This window comes from Sinocyclocheilus grahami, unplaced genomic scaffold, assembly GCF_001515645.1.
Source record: "Sinocyclocheilus grahami isolate Dianchi unplaced genomic scaffold, SAMN03320097.WGS_v1.1 scaffold300.1, whole genome shotgun sequence".
NCBI classification, from domain to species: domain Eukaryota; kingdom Metazoa; phylum Chordata; class Actinopteri; order Cypriniformes; family Cyprinidae; genus Sinocyclocheilus; species Sinocyclocheilus grahami.
The window spans coordinates 359228-384538 of NW_015505479.1; the positions used below are offsets into that span (position 1 = coordinate 359228).

The 25311-nt window shown below is 36.3% G+C and overlaps 1 protein-coding gene across 5 annotated transcripts in view; it reads right to left on the minus strand.

The window, feature by feature from the left end:
* Nucleotides 1-8633: 8633 nt before the first annotated feature.
* Nucleotides 8634-25311, minus strand: part of LOC107601164 (peroxisome proliferator-activated receptor gamma coactivator 1-alpha-like) — a 43903-nt gene continuing 27225 nt past the window's right edge. For all 5 annotated transcript variants that reach the window (XM_016293225.1, XM_016293222.1, XM_016293221.1 and 2 more), the window contains 6 exons: nt 22025-23066; nt 20855-20947; nt 19607-19727; nt 14632-14753; nt 12884-13035; nt 8634-9364 (listed from right to left, as the gene is read on the minus strand). In XM_016293225.1, coding sequence (XP_016148711.1) covers nt 9261-9364; nt 12884-13035; nt 14632-14753; nt 19607-19727; nt 20855-20947; nt 22025-23066 — 1634 coding nt within the window. In that variant the 3' untranslated portion in view covers nt 8634-9260. The remainder of the gene's footprint in view (nt 9365-12883; nt 13036-14631; nt 14754-19606; nt 19728-20854; nt 20948-22024; nt 23067-25311) is intronic.

Sequence of the window (25311 nt, forward strand, 5' to 3'; positions counted from 1 at the left end):
GTAGGCCTATATAAATAATATATTATATATTATTTTACATATCTATTTTTTTAACAAATATTTCTTTTTAGCTATAGACTAATTTATTTTTATTTCAGTTTTTGTAATTTTACTACTATTATATTATATACTATTATAATCTTTTTAAATATTTGCGAATTAGCGTTTATATTCATATCGTCAGTTTTTATTTTCGTTTTAGTTTGCTTTAGTCAAGCTTTGTCATTTTCTTTAGATTTTTTATTTCGCTTTATTTCAGTTTTCGTAATTTTAGTACTATTATAGTATATACTATTGTATACTATCGTATTTTTGGTAACACATTAGAATAGGGAACACTTATTCACTATTAACTACGACTTTTCCCTCAATAAATTCATAATTTGCTGCATATTAATAGTTAGTAAGGTAGTTGTTAAGTTTAGGCATTGGGTATGATTAGGGATGTAGAATATGGTCATGTAGAATAAGGCATTAATATGTGCTTAATTACTACTTATAAATAGTAATATGCATGCTAATAAGCAACTAGTTAAGAGGCCTTAAAATAAAGTGTTACCGTATTTGTTTATATTTTAGTCAAGGTTTTCCCATTTTCAAATATTTCTATTTAGCTTAAATTTTTATTTTATTTTATTTTTAGTAATTTCAGTACTTTTATAATATAGGCTATCATGTACTGCTATTTTTGGAATTTACATTTTTAATTTTAGTTTAGGTTCTAGTCAAGCTTTTGTACATTTTTAAAATATTTCTATTTCGTTTTAATGCATTTTTATTTTAGTCAGTTTAGTACTTTTATAGTGTATACTATATGTTTGTCATTTATTATATCTTTAATATTAGTTTTTAGCTGTAATGCATTTCAGTGTTAATTTGATTAACTTTAATACTTCAACTTACCTATTTTACTTATTTCTTATTTTTATTTCATTTCTAATTTCAGTGTAAGTTTTCAACTAATTTTTATAACTGTTGTTAGCTTCACTTAGCTTACATGCATTTTTAGTTTGAATAATTTTAGTACTCCAACTTACCTATTTTAGCTATTTTTTCATTATTCTTTTTCATATTTTTATTTCAATTTCTAAGCTTTTTTTAATCCAGTTTTTATATTTTATTTTATTTCAGCTTCATTTACGTCTATGAAAAGAATTTTTAAGAGTTCTAAGAATTTTTTTGAAATTCACTATGTCAAAGAACATTTCTTTACAAATGAATTGCACCGTCTGTGTTGAGCACCCAGTTAACTAGATGAATTATGCAAATCAGGTGGAAGTTCTAGAACACTAACCTTTAACCTTGATAGCAGCAAATGTCAATCTCACAGGTTTGCCATCTATAGACAACCACTTTTTATTACTTTAAAACTTTGCCAGCTTTAACTTGAACTTCAAATGTAGTAAACAACTTTAATGTTTTCCGCTCCATATCAAACCCTTATAAAAACGTTGACATTAATCTGGTGCTTTGCCCACCTAACTGTGGTTTATATCCTATGCATTGGACCGGATAACATCATATTTGCTACCCTCAGTGATATTTAAAAGTTTTCAAAGTTAATATTGAGTAAACATCCGGCATGTTCCTCATATACTCATTCCTATAGGTGGCGATTGACTGAACGTCTGGGGACTCGCAGCTGTTGTCCTACATGAGAAAGTAAATCTGATAGACCTCCAGACAATGGAATTGTGTGGCGCTCATAAAGCTCTCTAAAAATAACCAGCGAGAAGAAGATGGAGCACGAGGCTGGGATCGGTGTCGATGACGCCTCAAAATACCACACTGGTGAGCTCACTGATCCTTTGATGTTATTTCATCATCATCAATAACAGCTTCTGAACTCCATCCTAATAAATCTCACGGTGGATTCAGCTCATGTTGCTTTACTCCTGCTGCCGTTATTTGTTTTCAATGCAGCTGAAACTAGAATATGTATTTTCAAGAGAACTCAGAAAGGTTGGGGTCAGTAAGATATATTTTTGAAGAAATTAATATTTTTTATTCAAATGATCAAAAGTGACAATAAACTCTTTTTTAAATATATAATTTAATAATAATAATAACAATAATAATAATAATAATTTTAAATAATGGCTGTTCTTTTCAAATTTCTATCGGGATGTTATTGTTAACTGGCTTCAGAATTATAAAAATAATTTTCAACAATTGGAATAAAAAAAAAAAATTAATATATATAATTTAATAATAATAATAACAATAATAATAATAATAATTTTAAATAATGGCTGTTCTTTTAAAATTTCTATCGGGATGTTATTGTTAACTGGCTTCAGAATTATTCAAATAATTTTCAACAATTGGAATTAAAAAAAAAAATTAATAAAAAAAATAAATGAAAAAATATAAAAAAATAAAATAGCTGGAAAACATGCCTTGGGAACTAAATAACTGAAATAAAATAACTTGAAGTACTTATTATGTATATATAAATACACACACATGCATGTATATATTTTGAAAACATTTACATGTATTTACATGTCTATGTTTATATTCATATAACTTATAATATAAATAAATATATTTAATGTATAAACATAACATATTCTTTCTGAAATATATACATGCATATGGGTGTATTTATATATACATAATAAATATACACAGAACACACATATATTATGGAAACAAAAACTTTTATTTTGGATGCAATTAATCATTTGACAGCACTAATATATATATTTATAGAAAGAAAAATTGAATAAAATATTAAATATATAGAAATTTAAAATATAAAATGACTAAAACTTAAAACTTGAGAAAATAAAATTCTGAATAAATAATAGAAAAATATAATGGACTTTCTAGTCATCAAAGAATCCACAAAACAACATTGATCATAATAAGAAATATTTTTTAAACAGCAAATCATTAGATTGATTGCTGAAGCATCATGTAACTCTAGTTGTATAGGTAAGTTATTAAAATATTCCTATATTATTACATATTTTTCATACAGTTTTTTTTTTTCAGAAACTTGCCTTGGGAACTAACTGAAATAAAATAAGCTGAATATTAAAATTACTAAACCTGAAATAAAAATAAAGATAAAATATATAAAAAGCTATTTAATATAAAATATATTGAAATAAAACAATAATAAAAATGACAAAAGCAAAACTACTAAAACTTAAAAAATAAGTAAATAAAAAATAAACTATAAAAAACATAAATAATACTAAAATAAAACTGACTTTTTAGTAATCAAAGAATCCACATAAAAAAAAAAATGTTTATTGAACAGCAAATCATTATAATGTATATACAGTTGTATATATAAGTTGCTTAAATACTATCATTGCATATTTTTCATACTGCAATACAAGACATTTGTGCAATTTCAGTTTCGACTGAATTTGAATTGGTCAGTGACTGCGATTCAGACATTTGACTGTTACTGTATAAACACACCATATTTCAAGTACAGTCATATATTTATGGATAGCAGGTAGAAATAGACGCTGTAAAACTGCAGACATGGGCATTTTCAGCACTGGCTGTGTGAAATGCAAGATAAGGACGGATTGCCGGAGTAAGTACCTGTATCACACAAAACGACAGAGGTGAAGTGAAGCTCTTGAGCTTCCAGCTTCATTGTGTAGAAAAGGGCAGACGCTGAGAGACCTCCTGCCTGCGCGATTGTGACGGCAAAATGAAAGAAGTGCCTCTTTTCTCTGAGGCTAAACCCGAGCATTAATGAAAAAGATAAATAAATAAATAAAATCCACAATTGGATCCTCTTCTTTTAAAATTTAATGTCCACTCCTGCCACATCTCTCGCAGAAGAAAAGAGGTTATTCACCTCCTCTACCATTTCACAGGCTGAATAATAATGATACAGTATTACATTTCAGCTGGACAGATGTGCCTTCAAACCCTCTCGGCACTTTTACAGGCACGAATGCGCTTGCAAAAGCCGTCAGAAGAGTTTATGGGAATTAAGAAACAAGCTCCACGGGATTATCATCACTCATTTTCCAAGTTCGTGCGTAGCAGGCGAAAACACGAGCATCCGCCAAAAATAACTGAGTCTGCAAGTGAGTCATCCAAAACAGTGTGCTGTGATGATACGCACAAAAGCATGATGTTCACATGCTTGCTTTAACGTCACAATGCAGTACTGCTCAAAAGATTGTAAACGTTACGATTTTTTTAATGTTTAATGTAGTTTCTTCTGCTCACCAAGGCTGCATTTAATTGATCACAAATACGGTTGAAACTGTTCAATATGATTGCAATCTCAAATAGCTGTTTTCTATTTGAGTATATTTTGAAAAATAATTTATTCCTGTGATGAAAAGGAGTTATGGCTGATGAGCCTAACTGGATGGTGACATTTTGATAAAGTGATGGGTTTGTTGAAACCACAAGCAGTTCTGTCTTAGCCAGGTTGATTTGTAGGTGATGATCGATCATCCAACAAGAAATGTCTGTTAGACATGCTGAGATGCGAGCAGCTATCGTCGGATCATCAGGACAGAATGAGATGTAGAGTTGAATGTCATTAGCATGGCAGTGATATTAAAAGCATGTTTCTGAATGATAGGACCTAGTGATGCCATGTAGATAGAGAAGAGAAGTGGTCCAAGAACTGAGCCCTGAGGCACCCCAGTAGCTATATGTTGCGACTTGGACACCTCACCTCTTCAAGATACCTTGAAGGACCTATCTGAGAGGTAAGACTCCAACCACTGGTATAGTGTATCATGGTTTCTGCATAAATATGAAGCAGCACAACAGTTTTCAACATTAACAATAATAAGAAATGTTTCTTGAGCAGCAAATCAGCATGTTAGAATGATTTCTGAAGGATCATGTGACACAAAAGGCTGGGGTAATGATGCTGAGAAATCAGCTTTGAATCATAGGAATAAATTATATTTTAAAATATATTACAACAGAAACCTAAAATCTAAAAGTTATTTTAAATTGTAATAATATTGCACAATTTTACTGTATTTCTGAGCACATAAATGCAACCTTGTTGAGCATAATCACACGGTAAAATCATACTGTAGCTGAAACACTCATTTGAGCGCCTACTTCTAATTGTATTTGGTTTACATGGACAAGAAAATGGAGGGAAAGAACCAATTAGACACAAATTCCTTTATTGGCATGGTGAGGCTGATGAAAACTACACATAAAAAAGAAAATTCACAACAAAGATTGTACAATACGTACAACTGCAAAGGCATTGGTTAGGACTCAGCAGAAGGCAACATGGATAGGAGACAAATAGAAGATAACACCCAAACACAGTCCCCTTGACCCCCAGTACACACACACTCTATCAAATCCACACACAAAACCACACACAGCCTCATTTAGATAGATCTGCTTCTTCATGGAAACACCAAAAAAAAAAAAAACTTCCAAAGTGGTGGCAAATCCTTCAGTAGTTTTTACTATGGTAAAAAGTCTGCCACTCCAAAAGATACACCCCATCAGGTGTTGTAACATACTGCTACAGCAATTTACAAAGCAGATTTGCAACAGACATGTTGCAATGATTAAAGCCACACATATCGAACGCGACATGACGTCATACCCAAGCTCTGTGCAGAAAATAATGCTCTTTCGATGCCTCTTTCAGTGCAGACACACTGTCATTCTTTCAATGTGGGTTTCTCATTCAAAAACAGATCAGCACAACAACAAAACCTGTCCTTAAGTGACAAAGAAAGGTTACTTTGAGTGTCAGTGACAAGGGCCTGTTGTGTTTGGGCGATTTGAATTATTTACAGTTCCTCTGAGGTACCTTCAAACCACAGCAAAGACAAAAATAGCTCTCGCTTTGGAAAGAGACTCGATCTCACAGATGCAATTTTGGGCTTTTTAACCCTTTAAGTCGTTGCTTGTATTAAATTCTTCTCACACACTCTCACACACACACATGAGCTGCATTCACAACCGATTTCTCTTTCCAGCGGCGGTCTTACCATCTCTATCGAGGCACTGGAATGAACAGAGTCTGGGTAATATGTCATGTCTAAAACTATACAACAACATGAGCTAAAATACAGCTTTGAAAAATAATTTATTGCTTTTTAATTTTTTTTTTTTATTCACATTTTCATATTTATTATTACTTTTCATTATTTTGAGTTATTGTGAGTAATGACAAGATTAGCATCATCATATATTTATATATATATATATATTGTTTTTAACATCAAATACATATTTTTCTTCTTTTTTAAAAAATTCAGGAAAGAAAAATTGTAAACTTTAGTTTGGCATTCACATAATCAAAAGTGTGGAGCAAAGACAGATTTTCTGTGGTACAACAAAATACCTGCAAAATCATTTTATTGCTTCATGTAATAAAAAAAGAGATGAAAAAGGGGGATGAAAGTGTTTCAGAGCTAGAAAAACAAATGAGTTTGGAGCAGCAAAGTTCATCATGAGCCTAAAGTGTGATCATACAATATGTTTTTGTTCTATCTCTGAAGGCATATATAAAAACGATATTTCTTAGAACTTTTAAATTTACATCCTTTCCAGTGATTGTTGAATAACAAATAATATAAATAGCAAACTTTGTAAGGCGCATCACGTGAGATGGCTGCCATAAATATTTTGATTAGAAGACTTTATGAGATAAATACATAAATAAGCATGAGTAATTCTGTGTTAGAAGAGTAATCATCTCTTTGTGAAAGTGTATTATCAAACAGGAACAATAACAATGATTCGTGTGCACAGAGAAATTAAATAAAAGCTCTCGATTCTTTCAAGACATAAAGCATAAAAAACTATCTCGGGGCTTTTCTTTTTAAAATAATTTTTTTTTTTTTACACAATGGTAACATAAACTCTATCTTACACACTGCATGTATGTACGGAAAACACTGAGTTATTAAAGGGGTAGTTCACCCAAAAATGAAATTCTGTCATTAATTACTCACCTTCTTGTTGTTCGAAACCCGTAAGACCTTCGTTCATCTTCGGAACACAAATTAAAGGGGTCCTATTATGATATTTCACTTTTTAAATTTTAGTCAGTGTGTAGTGTGTATGTTTGGGCATAAAAACGATCTAGAAAGTTACAAATCTCAAAGTCCACTCCAAAGGGAGATATTTCGTTTTTTAAAAATCCCTTTTCAAGAACTACAACAAACAGGTCATTTGGACTACAGTGTTTGTTTTTTCGGGCTTTGTGATATCACAAAGCGGATCATTGGAATATCATTACAAATAATTCCCACCTACAGAAATTCGAATGGTTGGGGGGTGTGGAGGGGCGAGGTTGTGGTTAGAACGCTTGGTTGAGTGAGCGCATCAGACGAGACGACGAAGAAGAAGTGCTGCTGCAGAGTTAGTGCATCAGAGAAAACCAAGAAGAGCTGCTGTGCTGTAGCGTAGCATATTCGGCATTTCTAGAACAATTCTTACAAGTATAACACGACGTAGCTGGGCGCCGCGGACAGATGTCGAACGGTGCCGCCAGTGTGCCTACACTCATAGAAAATAAAATAGTTGAATTTTAAAGACGTAGCGCGACGCGACGCGACGCTGCGCTTCTCGTCCGGTGAGCGACTGCCTGAAATGCAGTTTTTTTCACCTCCGTGCCCAAACGTCTTTGTTTGGGCTTCCGAAAGTGGATGATGTCAGGAAACAGTGGTTGCAATTTATTTTTTAACTCTGTTCCTGAGCATTATAACCCTAATTTGCTATTGTGTGCTGCGCATTTTACTGAGGACAGCTTCCACAACACGAGTGAGTACTGCCGGATTCGCCAAAAGCTTTTGTTGAAAGACGGAGCAAGGGGCGTGGCAGTACTGAAACACCGTCTAAGCTGTTCGCCAATCACAACGCACTGGGACAGCTAACCAATCACAACACATTTTGTTTTTCGGAAGGCGTACCTTCATCAATGCTGGAACTAATCGAGCCGTTTGTGCCAGGATGGGGAGAAAGGTATTTTAATAATGTAAATTATGTGAAAAATAATGCGTTTTTCGAACCACCAAGCATGAGAACATGTTCTAGTACACCCCCAAAACAAAATCAAGACTTTGTAAAAGAGCATAATAGGACCCGTCAGGCGTGATGACGTCATTCGAAAATGTGGAATAAAGTCGTTATTTTTGTTTTCTTTGCTCAAAAAAGTATTATCGTAGCTTCGTAACTTTACAGCTGAACCACTGATGTCACACGGACTACTTTATCGATCATCTTGGTACTTTTCTGGACCTTGACCGTGGTAGTTACCTTGCTGTCTATGGAAGGGTCAGAGAGCCATCAGATTTCATCAAAAATATCTTAAATTGCGTTCCAAAGATGAACGAAGGTCTTACGGGTTTCGAACAACACGAGGGTGAGTAATTAATGACAGAATTTTCATTTTTGTGAACTAACCCTTTAAACTTCAAAATCGGATGAAACTGGAGTTTTAAAATGAAATAAAAACTAAAGAAGAAAAAAACAAAAGAAAAACTGAGACAAGAACTTTTGCATGCTCCCCCAAAAAAGAGCGATAAATCTCCATACATATTTTTACAATCAAATCACGTCATCTAAACGCCATGTATGTTATACATCATCGTAATGACTACAGATCAACATTCTCGATTAAGAAAATTTAATCTTAAAAAAGCTGCATTTTACAGTGCATAGCTGTAACAAACAAAGAACGCTGATATGCACATCAAATAAAAATATTCGTTTTGTAAATAGGCGACTACATTTTCTCCCCCTCGGTAAATGTAGACAATGTTACCTTGAACATCCGAGAGATTTTCCCCAAACCCTTCTCAACAGTGTAACACCACGTCCAAACACCAGTTTAAAAAAGGAACAGAAAAAGCCCACAAAAATAAACTCCAAACAATAAAAACAGACTGAACGAGCTGCACTCTTCCCCTCTCAAAAGTGCCGAGGGTGATGCGGCGTGTGGAGCGAACTCTGACGAAGATTCGTGTCTCTTCCAGAGCCTCACGCGGCACACGGATCTGTGTAGTCCACTAAAGTAGTGTCCGCTACTTCACTGGCTATTCCCACAGGTAAAGTCTCTCCCCAGCATTGCAGCAGCTAGGTTCATGTAAACTTTGCTTGTAGATATACATATATATCCCTTCATATACGTAGAGCTTTTTCATCCACATATACTCTTTCCACTTAGATAAAGTGTAAAATGTCTTGTAGTCTTGTATTCAAAAGAACAGAAACAACAGTGAGGTATTGCGAATCCCTCTCTTTGCAGCCAGCCGGTGCAGCGGTGCAGTTCATTACCTTCTCAGGCTATACTGGGCCTCTCGCAACAAGCTGTCAAAATCCATGGAGTCGTACTTGCTTTTAGTGGAGGCTGGATCAAAGTCGTCAGAATGGGAATCTGGAGGAAGAAAATGGCACATTTGAACATCTGTGGAAATCAGGGACTCTGGCCTCATTTTAAAAGGTGCTACTGTGTGTTACTCATTTTGCAAGAGCTGCTTTGTATGGAAGCCTGTTTCTGCCACATGCATAAAAAACAATTATGTGATCAAAAGTTATAATTATGAGATCATTTTGACTCGCGTTATAATGACGACTCTTAATGTCACAGTTACACTATCTCATAATTTTGCTTTTTATAAATCTTGACTTTTTATCTCACTGAATTAGTCAATTTCAATTTTTTTTGTCATTTTGACTCATAATTGCAACTTATCTTTCAGTATGTCATAATCTTGATTTATAGCATAACTGACATTTTGTCAGTTTAGACTTTTTGTCTCATAATTTACTTGTCAGTTTCGACTTATTTTTATCTCATAATTTACACTTTTTATGCCAGAATTAAATAAATACAATTAGACTTTTTTTTTTTTTTTTTTAGAAATTTAGACTAAATTTAGAATATTTATCTCAAAATTTAGACTGTCATAATTTCAACTTTTTATCTCATAATTATTATTTTGTATTTCATAATCTCGAATCATCTCATAATCATGACATTTTGTCAATTTAGACAATAAATGTATATTTTTTGTCAATTATGCATTTTATGTCATTATTTAGACGGTCATTGTCTCATATTTATGATTTAGTATCTCATAATCTCGACTTATCTCATAATTATGAAATTTAGTCAATTTAGTCTAATCATTTTATTTTTGTCAATCTTGGCTTTTTATCTCATAATTGACTTAATGTCTTTTAATTTCAGAATTTTGACTTGGTATCTCATACTTATCATGATTTACCAAAGCAGATTTTATTTTATATAAAAAAGTATTTTGAATTTGATGATGATGTGTACACACATGAATCACAAGACTTAAACATTTCTAGAAAACAGTATAAAACTTGTTCAAAACCAACAAGAACACAAAGAGCACATCTCTAAAAACCTGGCACGTGTTTTTTGTCACTGTGGGTCAGTATTATACAATATTATATTTTATACACTAAAACACAGAGGTTGTTTGTTTAAAACCCAACAAATCAGTCTTCTAGGCCTCCGTCTCAACCTCTGCTGTAATATACTTCTCCACTGTCTTGAACCACCTAGTTTAGTAATTAAACAGTCAGGAGCAAGTTACCGAAGATGAGAACCCAATGACCATTACACATACAGTTTGATTCGCATCCAGGATAACAAATACGGCTGTCTTATCTCTAGTGGCAGACAGCTTCACAAATGGTGCCCCACATGCACAGCGGCGCAGTTGGAGCGCGTGAGAAATTGAAATGACCGTGGCATGCAGGAGATGCCAGTCGTGATCTAATACTATGGCTAAGGGGAGAACGGTGTCATGCTGCGCACCTTGAAAGATGAAAAATGCCCCTGCGCTCTACTTAGAACTAATGGACGGTGTCTCAGAAAACAAGGAGGAAGAGGAAGAGAAAGGCAGATGATTGAGAGGAAGGTTCTGAGGCCGCATTATTCTAATCACTTGCCTCTTTTTCCCGCCATACCCTCTTCATCTGAACCTGTCACTGCGCTTCAGCCTACACTCACCACAAAACCCAGCATCTAGCGAAAGGCCTCAAGAAAATGAAGGTCAAGCCATCCATCTGCCCCGAGGCGGGGGTAAATTCCCAAATACAATGACTCTGCTATATGGCCCTTAACCAAAGCTTCCGCACTCACCTTTGGAGAGCATATTATGTCCACAATCTGAATACCTTTGGCCTTAGTCTGAGCCTTTGAAATGCATGCTAATGTCCTCATTATTTGAGTGAAAGTGCTCTTGTTCCTTTCCATTGACCTGCAGCACCATCAACGCCACTGAGACGGATCATCCCAGCATCCCGAGCATTAAACGTCCCTGACCTCACATTTTGCAGAAGCGGAGCATTGACTAAATATTGAAGTGCACGCTATTCCCCAGCATCCCGTTTTTCCTGTTATAACATGGGATCCCCATTTTTCTGCATCTCCCTTCACCAACATGTAAAGGCACTGCCCTTGGGATTCAATTCCTTCGCTTCTTATCTCGTCCCTTCCACCAAAAGACACTTTTACCCTTTGGGTGGAGAAGATGATTGCCTATTACTGCCACAATTCTATCACAGGCATCATGGGTTGAAAAAAGCTCCATAACATTTTACAGAGGAATTTGTCATTCAAAGATACATCAATCTGATCTAGATTGTCACCTTGGTAATCCTGGACAGAGGGCTTGGTGCATATGAAATGAAAGCATGGGTGTCTAAAAGCCTTTGGAGAAGAGGGTGATGGGATGAGTGTGAAAGAAAGAAATGCACCAAGATGGGACAGAGACAATCAGTGTTATTTAGTAGTATTTTGTACTATAATAATATTTATTAATATTTTGAATTAGCATTTTTAATAGTCAGTTTTCATTTTAATTTTAGTAATTTTGTTAAGTGCTTTTGTTGCTTTTATTAGATTTTGTTTTCTATTGAGCTTAATTTTTATTTCATTTTTAAATTTGGTCATTTTAGTACGTCATCTCAAACTCACTATATTTTAGTTAGTTGCCAAGGCAACTAACTAAATATATATATTTTATATATATGAAGGTCAAGCCATATATATATATATATATATATATATATATATATATATATATATATATATATATTTTTTTATTTTTTTTTTTTTTTTTTTTTTTTTTTTTTTTTCAGTGTTGCAATTAACCAAAACAGTCTAAAATATATATTTTATTTTATTTATGCTGTATTTCAGGTAATACAATAGTTTTAGCTCTATTTAACAATAACAACACTTTTTTTCTATTTCTATTTAGATTTCTATGTATCCTTTTTATTTCAGTTTTATCTATCTATCTATCTATCTATCTATCTATCTATCTATCTATCTATCTATCTATCTATCTATCTAAAGTTTTAACATTAACAACACAGTAGATGATACAGGAAAAGACATGAAAAAAAAGTGTACAATAAAATTCCAAGAATGTCTATGTTGGTCCAAAACTGCTGATCGAGTGGCATAGCTTAGAATAGGACAGAATATGGACTTGACTGGGATGGATGGAGATGAAGCTGTTTATGAATCAGTCACAGCTGACAGAGCTCATCCTCTCATTTCTCTTTTTTGTCTCTCTTTCTGCAGGCTGCTCACTCTTCAGTGTCATGGCGAGGTCTTGATGCTCTTCAGCATCCCAGCAGCAAGCAGAAGGAAGCCCGTTTTAGAAGAGGAACGTGACCTTGATCTCCTACCCATCCTTACTGTTTTCACAACTCACATAAACCATCCAGAGCACCAATTCATGTACATGGCTAAAGCAGAAGTACTATATAGAGAATTCCCACAATGCATCAACAATGCAACTTGATCTACTATCCTAGCAGTTTTTACTTCTGTATTAAGGTGTTGGTTTTTATTTGTTGTGTCTCTAGTCAGTTGTGTAGAAATGCAGCCGGCCTGTGTACTTACCTAAGTCTGTATAATTTGATTTACTGTACTGCTTTTGTCCACCAAGGCAGAGCTCAAAGTGAGGCTCATTTGACCTGCGCAAGGTGTGTCCATTCTCAAGGGCAGCGAGCGCATCACAAGTGTAGCGGTAGGTGATGAAGCCAAAGTTATCCCTGGGTTGACAAATAGAAAATGAAGTGTCATTCGAAGAGAGTATAGGAACAATGTGTGATTCTATCAGCTGCCATTTAAAATATATAAATGCAAAATCGGAATCAGTAAGGGCCAGATTTACTTAACAGGACAAATTAGTGTTATATTGCAGTCCCATAAAAGCACTGATGGGATTGGAACGTTTTCTGGGTGATCTACTGATCTACTGACAATCTGCAAATGAACTCTCTGATGCTTCTCGTGTGGTGGTATAAATTAAAATTTCAAAAATATATATTTTTTATTTTTTTCATTTTCAATGAAATGAATGTACTATATTTTAGTTTTTTATTATTTATTTTTTTACATTTTGCATATTTAAATATGTATTTTTGTATATGTAATTATATTTATAGAATAGTTATGATCCATTTATCACCTTCCAACTTAAACTGTCATAACTGTTTGGTCTCTTTTTAAAGAAGACACTTATCGGCAGATTATTGCTGAAATGAAAAAAAAAAAGTGAAACAAAGTTATAGAAGTTTAAGTTGATTATTATGAAAAATGCATAAAACGTGCAAAGCATGTTTTACTTTAAACTCTGTGAAAATAAAACCCACACATCTAAACAAGTTATGTTTCGAATTTGAGGTTGATATTAAAAAAAAAAGAGATTTCAGTAAAAAAAAATTTGGGCGCAGTATCAAACATTTCCACTAGATGAAAAACGCTTCCCATTCATTTACAAAGTCGTCATTTTTGACCACAAAGAGTACAAGTGCGACTTTTTTCAGGACCATTTAATCCTTTCTAATCATGTCCATGATTTATTTTATTTTTTTCACATAGCAAGTGCCAAAATCTTTACTAAGTTTCGTACCATTCTGATGAAATAAAAATTCTAAAAAAACAAAATGTAAAGTTTTTCAGTCAAAAATGACCCAACAGCACCAGAGAGTTAAAGAACACAGATGCTGTCAGTTCATTTCCATAATGACCAACACAATCTACCAAGAGCAGCGCAGATTAGCGTAAGGTCGCAAACAACAGCTGATGATAATCAGATGCATGTAATCTACTAACATCAGAGGCGCAAAATGGGTTAAAACATGAATTTTGGGACATTAAATAATAGTGCAATTACCAGTAAAATGACTAATGCAAACCATAGCAAATCACCAAAGACACAAACATTTTGCATCTGAAATGGAGACTCCTACAAATCCATATGCAATAAGGTCAGCCGCAAAAATAACTGCATCCACGCCTTTCTATCACTGTTTCAGTGTGCATCTTTAGTAAATCCTGCCAGTAGTTTTTCAATGCCAAGAAAGGGTTTGCACTGGCGCAAGCTGTTAGTAAATGTGGCCCTAAATACGTGACTTCTCGCTTTCTGTTATAGCATAATTCTATTTGTATTCCAACACACACTTGCATGTGCAATGAGAAGCAGTGCAGTCTGCTTTACTAATCACCGTCCAATAGCCACAAGTACATCATTAACTAGATTTAGACAATTCCTTTTATGCTGAAGGAAAATATTGACTCCCTTTAACCATTTGACACACACACACAATCCAGAAAAACACACAGAGACAGGCCCACGGTCTTACCCGTCATGTCTCAAGTTGACTGTGCACTCCTCAATCTCACCGAAGACTTCAAAGCGGCGTTTGAGCTCTGTGCGTGTGCTGTCGGCGCAAAGACGTCCCACATACACCACTCGCCTCTCCTCCTGGTCATAAAGGGAACGAGAGAGAAGAGATTAGTCTAACATAGTGCTTCTGCTGTTCTTTTTTCCCACTTCCCCCTCTCCTTGACTTCTCTCAACCTCACGCCATGACTGTAATTAACATCCACCACTGTGGGAAAGCCAAGAACAGTCTGGAGGAAATGGCAGGAGGACTCTCCTTTATCTTTTTCCACTCTGTTTGTGTGTGTGTGTGTGTGTGTGTGTGTGTGTGTGTGCGCGCGCGTGGATAAGAAGAAGCTAAACTGAAAGAGTCAGAACTCTCTCTTAAACGTCTCTCTTAAATGGGACTGTGCAAATAGGATGAGGGAATCATATTATAGAGCTATGATACAATATAACTTTGGTCTCTGTTGATTTTATAAAAAAAAAATTTTATCAGCTAAAATGACTAGAGTTGTTTTGAGCATTATACAACTAAACATAGCTGTATACAGCTAAAAAAAATCATCCCAATATTTTTCAGTTTTTTGACATGTATTAAATATAAATCTTGATATTTATTTTTTCATTTTGAAATGGTTTAAAGGGTACATTTTCAACCAAACAGCATCATTGCCAAGCAGAATCAATCAGTCAATCAATCAATCAATCAATCAATCAATCAGTCAGTCAATCAATCAATCAATCAATCAATCAATCAATCAATCAATCAGTCAATCAATCAGTCAATCAGTCAATCAAAGTAGTTATAAATAATAAAGGTTGATAATGCTTTCCATATGTTATATATTATATAAATTATATAAAATATCTAAATGAAAAATATGAAATATGCAGTGAACATTTTTGAGAGGTGACAAATCATACAATCAGATTTCTGAATCACTTAAAATGGATAGGATGAACTATAGTGCATTACAAAGGATTGCAAAACTACTTAATAGTGACAATTTGTCCTTAAAATAAAATGTTGCCACATTTATTTCTAATAAAAATAATAATCAATTATTTTTACCAAATAATATTGTTCATATGTCTAAATGCAGGATGTTTACACCAAGCATTAAAACAGAAATAAATTAATTTGCAGTCACAGGTGTGCGGTTATCATCAATTTTAGCCACAGGCTAATATCACTTTGTTCCATTATTCAACGAAGCACAAGAGAGAACACATAGATTGAGAAAACGTAAAGACCCCACCAGGCTGAATACATAAAATGGAGGTATTTAATTCAGTTTGCTAATCTTGAGACAAAACACAAGCCTCAGGCCTTATTACGTGGCATTATTTATTCATATGCTCATGTACCTGCTATTATATGTGACAAAATATACTTATGATCCTCAACAATAACCAGAGGTCTCTTGTAAGTCATACATAAAATTATGATACAAATCTATTGGCCCTCAACCGAGTCCTAATTCACCCGTGTACATGATGTCACCGTGTCACAACAGCAACAAAAACAAAAACCTACAAATTAGCCAGAACACCTGGGAGGGCTGTTTCTTTTTTGCATTTCCTCTGAAGCTCCCCTCGTGCTTCCATCATGTACAATAGGAGACAAAAGTGTTTGCTGAATTGGTGGTTTTGTTGCTGACAGCTGATAAATGCGGTGAGGTTTTAAAGATGACACCCTGAGACTAGCGCTTCATATGAAGCTCTCACATCCTTTGCCCCCCCAAAACCTCTTCTGACAGCTCAGCCGCCGCTGCTAGTAATTGTCTCGCTGCCGCAGAACACGGAGAAAAGAGAAAAAATGGGGGGAAAAAATGTACGCTGGGGCCGAGTCATGCGTGCATTATTTGACGTGTACATTTATCAGTGAGCTGAGTTGGAAAGCCGTCTCATTTCACAGTCTGGTCAGGCACGGCGAGAGAGAACAAAACTGATATTCCATCTCAGAGAACTGCATTTCAAATATGTAAGTGTTCGAAATTAAACTGCTCATTTTGAGCCCAAGCATTAACATACCTTTGATTTTGGGGGGGGGGGGGCTTTTTTTAACTTTCCCCTTGTATCTATGTAACATTTTACATCTTCTCTATTAATCCACCCAGAAAGTTGTGTTTTACTTAATTTCTATATCATTAAGCTCCAGGGATGTAGCTAAGGATTGTAGGCCCCCTGGCAATATGCATGCGACACTTGGGATCAAATCCAAATGTTAACATTAATGTTATATAACATATATAATATTGTATATTAATGTGTAAACATTTGAATGCAAAATATAATAAATTACAAAAATATACTCTGCCGTTCAAAAGTGAGGATTTTTTTTAAAGAATTGTCTTTTGTTCTTCAAGGCTGCATTTATTTGATCAAAAATAGAGAGAGAAAAAAACAGTAATATTGTGAAATATTATTACAATTTAAAAGAACAGTTTTCTATTTTATTATACTTTAAAATATATATTTTTTTCCTGTGATGCAAAGCTGAATTTTCATCAGCCATTACTGCAGTCTTCACTGTCACATGATCTTTCAGAAATCATTCCGATTTATTATCAATATGCTGATTTATTATCAATGTTGGAAATTTTTTGTGTGGGTTTGGGGGGGGGGGGGGGGGGGGGGGGGTCTTATTTCAACTTTCCCCTTGTCTGATCGAAAGCATTTAGCCCACAGTGTGATTAATAGAATCCGGCACCTTTTTGAGTGCGCGAGAGAGAGAGCACTGGGATGGCTGTGTGCTTCGAGCTTTCTGTAGGCAAACACAGTGATGGCGGCAGAGAAAGCCTGAGAGAAGGATAACGTCTGTGCTAATCTACGATTCCTGCCAGCAGGAGAGAGACCACAACTGAAAAACACCTCCAAGCGTAATAGGGTTTTCTTTAAGTGTGGGCATGTTTGGCCCTGTGGACTTTTAGAAAATCAACAGCTTTAAAACACACTCTCACTAGTTTGCTTAAATTGTCAACTAATAATGTTCAACAGTGGACAGACTTCTGAAAAAAATAATAATTATAATGCTGTCCTTTTATCTGAAACAGTTTCAACCCAGTGTCATTTCCTTTTGTGATTATCATTCTGGGATGGAAATACTTTTTTTTTTTTTTTTTTTTTAATTTGCCATTTTTTTTTTTTTTTTTTTTTTATAATTTGCCAAAATTACATCTTGAAAATGCACGACATACTTTTTTATTAGTTATTATTTTACTGCTGTTCAGATAACCATGTTTTAATAAAAAAAAAGAAATACATCTTATCAATGTTTTTAAATATACATTCGGCAACACTTTAGATTAGGGAACACTATTCTCTATTAATTAGTTGCTTATTAGCATGCATATTACTAGCATATTTATTAGCACTTAACGTCTATTAGTACTTAATGCCTTATTCTGCAAGACAATATTCTAGGGGCCAGTTTTACTAACAGCTTGCGCCCGCGCAAACCGTCTTTTGGCATTAAAAATTGTACTGTCAGGTTTTACTAAAGACACGGAGTGACAAATTATCACTGAAAAGGCTTGGACACAGTTATTTTTGCGCCTGACCTTATTGAATATGCATTTCTAGGAGTTTCCCTTTCAGACGCAAAAGTTATGGGAGGAGAATATTCAAATGAATCATGCAACGTGTTTTACTAACATTTGCGCTCATCAAATTACTTGCATTTGCGCCACTATTTAACGCCCCAAAAGAGCATTTCTTAAACTATTTTGCGCTTAAAATGGCTGCAATTATTGTTGTTAGGAGGAGGCACCGCAGAGAACAGAGAGCGCGTGATAGAAGGGAGAGGATTTTTTCCACATGCATTAATTTATTTGGAATGCCAGAAGAACACATTATCCGAACATATCATTTGCCAAGCCATGTTATTTTTAATTTGCTTCAGGAAATAAAAAGACGACTTGGAACCTTCAACTAGGAGTAACGCAATACCAGGTCTATCAAAACTTCTAGCAAACCTTAATTTGTTGGCCTCCGGATCTTTTTAACGTACTGTGGCTTCTTTATTTCTTTATTCTTTATTTGCGACAATGCTAATTTGTGCTGCGCTTGGTATATTGCTTTGGTCGATATGTAAATGAGATGTTGCGTCTGTGTTCTTTAATTTGTGCATTGTTATTAAATCACCCGCAGAAATTTCCCCTCCCATCGGTGCTGTTTTGGAATTGCGCTCTCGCACTAATTTGACCTGTTTAGAAAAACTGGCCCTTTATCCCTAAAGGGATAGTTCACCCAAAAATGAACATTGTCATATAAAACCTGTTTGTCACACTGTGAAATGGGTGACATCGAGGTGAACTGGAAACATGATTGTGCTTTTATTTTTGATTTTGTTGGACCTGATGGTGGTTTGGTTGTTTCCCAGCATAATTCACATAGGATAGTTCACCCAAAAATGAACATTGTCATCATTTACTCACCCTCAAGTTGTTCCAAACCTGTATAAATCTTCTGTTGACCACAAATAAAGATATTTTGAAGAATGCCGGTAGCCAAACAGCTATGGAAGTCAATGGCTACCAGCAACTATTTGTTACCAACATTCTTTAAAATAGAAACTCAAACAGGTTTGGAACAACTTGATAGTGAGTAAATGACAAAATGTCAATTTTTGCATGAACTATCCGTTTGATCCTACCCTATACCCAAATATAACAACTACCTTACAATCAATACGCAGCAAATTAGGAGTTTATTGAGGGACAACTGTTAGTTAATAGTGAATATGTGTTCCCTTATTTAAAGTGTTACCAAAAATTTTTTTTTTTGATTGAAAATCTGAGTTTTATATGCCCTTTATATAACAAACTAGTGGCTCCATTCATAGTTTAAGCCTGTAAGTTTTAATAAAAAACAACCCCAGGGATATAAATGTGTCCATAGTTGAAGAAACATTCAATAACTAAATAAAGTACTTAGGTGGGTGCACTTACTATTGATTTTTGCCGTTGTCTCTCCCTCTGTTCAGCCCTCTCACATTCCCGTTTCTCATAGTCATGTCGGAACTCTTCCCGCTTCAGACGCTCGTGCTGGTATTCCTCATAGCTGTCATACCTGCAGTTGAAAAGAAAAAAAATCATCAAGTCAAGTTCTTTCTAAACACACAACTATAAGAAAAAAAACCTGATTATATTTAGTATTTGAATAGTTTCTCCAAGATAAGATTAGAGAGCAGATGGAGATACTTGTTTAGGTCTCCTGCTTCTCAGATATGTTTTTTCTGAGGAAAAAGTCCCCAGTAATATCAAGTGTCTCCTATAGAGTTTCAGAAAATATCTCAAATAAAAATATATCCTTTTATGCAAATAAAAAGGATTCAGTGGGAACTCTTGTCAAATCTTTCAAGAACTAAATAATCTCAGCTACGAGTTCCACAATTTTTTAATTTTTTCCAAAGGAACTGTAGAAGAAACGTAATTGAAACATAATTGAGAACTCCATTAAGTCTTCTGAGCTGTGAAAGAGCAACCACTGAGCAATAAAACTTTTCTCTCTGAGTACATAGATGTATTGTTTGCTGTTTTGCTCAAGTGGCCTTGGGAATCAGCTCGCTCAGAGCAGACTGCTTTCCATTCTTCTTAGCGTGGAAGACAAACAAACACATTAATAAGATGTCTCATTACATCGCAAAAGGTTACAGCTCCCAATGGCGGGACTCTTAAGGGAATATGGCAGAAATTTGGCAGCTGTGTCTGTCAGCACAACTTCACATGCCATTACTTTTTGCTTAGTTTGAACTTTACGTCCAAAAAGTGCAACTTTTTCTACAGCCATTTGCAACAGAGGCAACATGGTGTAAAAGCACAATATGAGCGAACTAAAGCACCATCAGGGAAAAGGTGTAGCTGGGAGGTAGTGCGTCCCTAATGCAAGCTGCTCTTGCCAACAAAAGCTTTATTGTAAAAGTTTGAAAAGTTAAGGCCTTGAAATGATGTATCATCATAACTCATCATATCAATTAGACAGAGTCAGCAAGTGACTTGCTTCCTTTGCATAAGGACAGACTCTGAAAGTATTGCAGACACAGTACATTATCTTGCAGCACTTATTTAAGTCTGTTTCATGAACAGGTCTATAATATCAGCATATATGAATTTTTCTAGCGCAAGTGTCACATAATACATGCACGGTATATTAAAGAGTAACAAATGGAAAAGTCTTTGCCATGCGCAAACACTTACCTGGGTCTCCGACCAAAAATAGAATGAGTCTGGGACTGAGGGCTTCTATAAATCCTGGGAATAAAAGTGCTATTGCCCAAATTGTGAGGAGACCTACGTACAAGCAGAAAGGCAACAAAATTCTTAGAAAAATGCAAAACCAAGCCTAAACACTGAACATTGTCTTTACTTCTAAAGCATCACAGGCAATTGAAATGCATGTATAATTTTAAACAACAGGCATAAGCTAAAAAAAATGGAAGTGAAGGATAGAACATTTAATAAAAAGGGGGAAAACGATGCTGATGTGACTAAAATCAGACGTATAGTTAGATGTTTGTACAATGACAACATCACTTGATATCAAAAGAGGGTATAAAATTTGAGAAATATTCTGTATTTCGGTTTTAGAGTCTCCTTCATCAGTACAATCGCTATGTATCTCAAAAGGAGGCACTGTAAACATTGTCTTTCTGGCATGCTGTCTGGATGTAACCCACTTTAAAATGTCCAGGACTTCACTCACTGGGCGTTTCTTTCATCTCGCGGGGATGGAGCGGGCAATGCTGTCGAGCAAAACAACAGCTGCTACTAAAAACAACAGAGCCCCATCAAAGAGTGCTGGAGACAAATTAATCTAAAATTCAAGCTAAAAGAATGAAGGTCTGTTGAGGAAACAATGTGATACTTCCATAAGTCTCTCAAGTTTCTCAAGTGACACAAGCTTGTTTGCCCAAGAAATTACTCTGCTGGACTCTATTTGTCATCCGCGCTGTTTGCGAATGATGAGAGATGAAAAACATCTAAATGAAACTCAAAAATTCCAAATGTGTCTCTGCAATTTATAAAAAGTACCGCTATAATGGCGAGCGAACGTCTGAACTCAGGTTTGGAATGGCTCATTTGGTGTAACAGCAAGTGTGTAGATGAGCAATTTACCACCTAAGATACTGTTTATCTTCCAAGCTCATTTTATCTTATGTCTTTTTTCTCTGGTTGTGCAAAATCAGCCGTAACGACTTCAGTGACCATGCTGTGAGACCCAGACTTGCATTTCATCGCAATGACAGCCACAGAAAGATGTTTACCTTCTTTACAGCCCCTCCTGCTGAGACACGTGGATTCATGTCCAAAAAGATAGCTAGGTAAACGTGTTTCTGAGACAGGCGGAAGGCTCATGTCAGAACTTACCAAGAAGGAGAACGGCTGTCGGGAGACCCGGAGCGGGAGTATGGAGACCTGGAGAGGGATCTGTGTCTGTGGTGAGATGAGGAATGGGAGCGGGAGCGGGAGATGGAGCGTGGCCAGCGGAGGTGCTGTGGGGAGAGCTGAGTAGAAGGAGGCGAGACGGAGCTCCATGAAAATAAACTGCTGGAAGGGGAGCTGGAGGGCGACCCTTCGAGGAGCAGCTCGAGTGGAGAACCTTCCGCCAAGCAGAGCAGGCGCTCCCGGCCTACCTCCATGTCCTCAAAATCAGGCAGACTCGGGTGTATGTAGTCATCGAGAAGACCAGGGTACTCATCCCCAGAGTCACTGTCCTCGAGAGGCCGGATGCCCCTTTGCTCTCCCACTACCCCACTATAGAAGGTTTGTTGAGGCTTTCCAAAGTGCTTGTTGAGCTCTTCGCGGATCTCCTGGTCCCTAAGTAGTTTCCTGTCAGCAGAACAGAAACCATCCGCTGACGTTTTGGAGCCCAAAGTGGAGTCGCGGTCCTGTCCGTGAGCATCCGTGTCCGGACAAGCCTCCTGAGCTTTGGAGGAAAGGCCCTGAAGCTGCCTGGCCAGGGAGGAAGACGAAGGGGAGGCGGAAGACAACGATGATGTAGAAGTAGAGGAGGTCGGCATGTTTGAGTCTTTACATTCCACATGCCGGCCCTCCATTGACCCAGTTACCATTGCAGCTATGGTGGTACTGTCTCGTTTTGTGCTTGTAGACTGGCAATAGTCATGATCGCCAAAGACACGGGGCATGGGCCGCTTGCCCCGACGCTCCTCCAAGCCCCCTAGGGGCATTGTGGAGGAGGCCTTACTCAACTGGGCATAGAGCTCAGTCTGCTCTGGGCCCTTCCGAATAGAGCCGCTGGTTGGCTGAGGGCAAGAGACCCCATTGCTCAGCCTGGGCCTTTTGCTTGTCAGGGCCGAGGGAGAGCATGAAGACAGCTTGTTTTTGAGTGATACTTTGAAAGGGTTCTCTTGACTGGCTTTGTGAGGAGGCGTGGTAGGTGGTGTCAGACCTGGAGGGAAGAAGAGACAACAGATTTACCAAACGAGATCCCTCTCGTTCCTTAACAGTGCTCGGTCTGTCTCTAAGTGATTGAACGAGCACACTCTTGAGCCTGATTAAAATATTTCCTTTCATTTAGACCTAATCCTTATCCGCATTTTATTGCAACCCTGACAGATTTATGTGACCTCAGATTGCACCGTGATACAGACAGAGCTACTCAATTAAACTTCCTCCAGTCCTAATTCATTAGAAAGTAAACAGTCAGATCTTATAATAATACTGGTGCTTTCGACAGATGCATGAATGCCGTACTCCTGGGACTGCGATGAAAGCACAGTGATGCGGGAGCTGTTATCATTCTCTTCATCTTTGCCACCTTTTCTCCTCATGAACCCCAAGCCATCTTGACAGATTTATGTGCCAACAGATGGCATTTATATGGGTAGTATTGAGATGTGCTGCTTTATGGCATGGTTAATGCACTTGCACAAACAACCGGAGGTAGTTCCTCTTTATTTTCCTCTACTTCTCCCTCTCGTTTTCTATTTCGACATCTCTTGGATTTCTGCTTTCCTGATCAAATCGCTTATTACGACACATAACCTGTCGATAAATTATTTTTCTTTTCAAACTACAGTCATTTTTGGAATATTTTTCAGGACCACTTCCTTTTACGACCATATCCTGAAACTGATATTTCAAACAAAATAACGGTTAGTTAAAAGAATGTCCCCCCTTAACTGTATTTCTGTTTTTCTTTTTTAATCTGCGTCAATCACTAAATTAAATTGATACAGTACTGCAGCGGGCACAAGCCTGATTCGGCATACAAAACAGCAGTGGCCATAACTAAATTTATCATTATGCCAATGCAATGAGCTATGAAAAGAAAGTATGCACTGCCAAAGGAACTTCTGCTGCACCAATAAAACACCATCTGGGCATACAATGCACGCAGGGTCATAAACCAAGGACCATTATCGCCTTTACATTACATTACATAAATTACATTACATAGCATTACATAAATATGCTCTGTTCAGTCAAAGGCAGCCATGATGAATGCACACGGATACAAACACTAATCATATACTGGTGGGTTCTCTCGTCTGTTTCTGGCAGGGTGTGAATTACACAGGGACCTCTGAACGAATTATTACTTAAAGCTTACAGAACTGATCCCCGTGGTAATCTTAAAACGCCATGCAAGGAGCGTAACACAGACTGACCTGGGTGTCATATGATACCATAATTAAAGGAACCCCCGCTCAAGTTAATCTATTAGAGAGATGGGGATTAGGGAACGGTATTAAATCTGGCACTTTCATAGCGCTGGCTATTCCGAAGGTGTCAAGGTGTATACTCTGCAGTGAAATGCCTGGGCATTTTCTAATTCAACAACACAGTAAAAATGGCTTCTCGCACTGCTGTCATGATGGCACAAACCCCAACGGAAATTTATTTTATGACTTCAGAGTCCCATCTGGCTTTACAGTGACTTGTAATCAGTTAATCTGGTATGATTGTCAGTAAAGACATACGAGTATGAAGGGTTTAAGGTAGTCTATAGGACAGCAGACACATTATAGGAGAATGCAAACTAATGCTCATCAGAGAGATTCAACAAAGCACTTCCCCTCAGCATTGAATCCCAAATCAGAAAAGAGGGTCTCGGCTAAAAAAATGCATTAAACAGTGTTGGATTTTGCTTCAGGTTACTAGGCACAAACTCATGCATTAAATACAAAGATAAATGTACCCTTTAGCCTGGCATAAGACGCTGTAAATGTGACCTCACATGACTCCTAAATCTTTAATATAAGGAATCAAGAACTTGAATAGCTTGTAGAAGTCATAAAATTCCTCAAACCGTGTAGCTACACTAAACTGCTATGACATAATCCACATTTGAGCAAAAACACCAAACACAGAGTTACATTGTACCCTCGATCTATGTCAAATCAGTATACTGAGGGCCATTACCTTGTAGTAAGTGAATACCAAATGGCCCATTCACCAAGACACATTGTGAGAGGGAAAGGGCAGCCATTTTGTTTTTATTGACCTGGAATGATTAATCTCTGCACGGGAGATACAGAAATAATTACCTGCATGATTTATGCTGAGAGAAAGAAAGTGAGAAAGGGGAGAACTGCTGAAGAGCTGTGTTTCAGCCCCAGCTGACATACACTTCGTCTGGGTTTAATTAGTTTGGGTCAACACCAACGTGTTAAAATATTACACACACACAC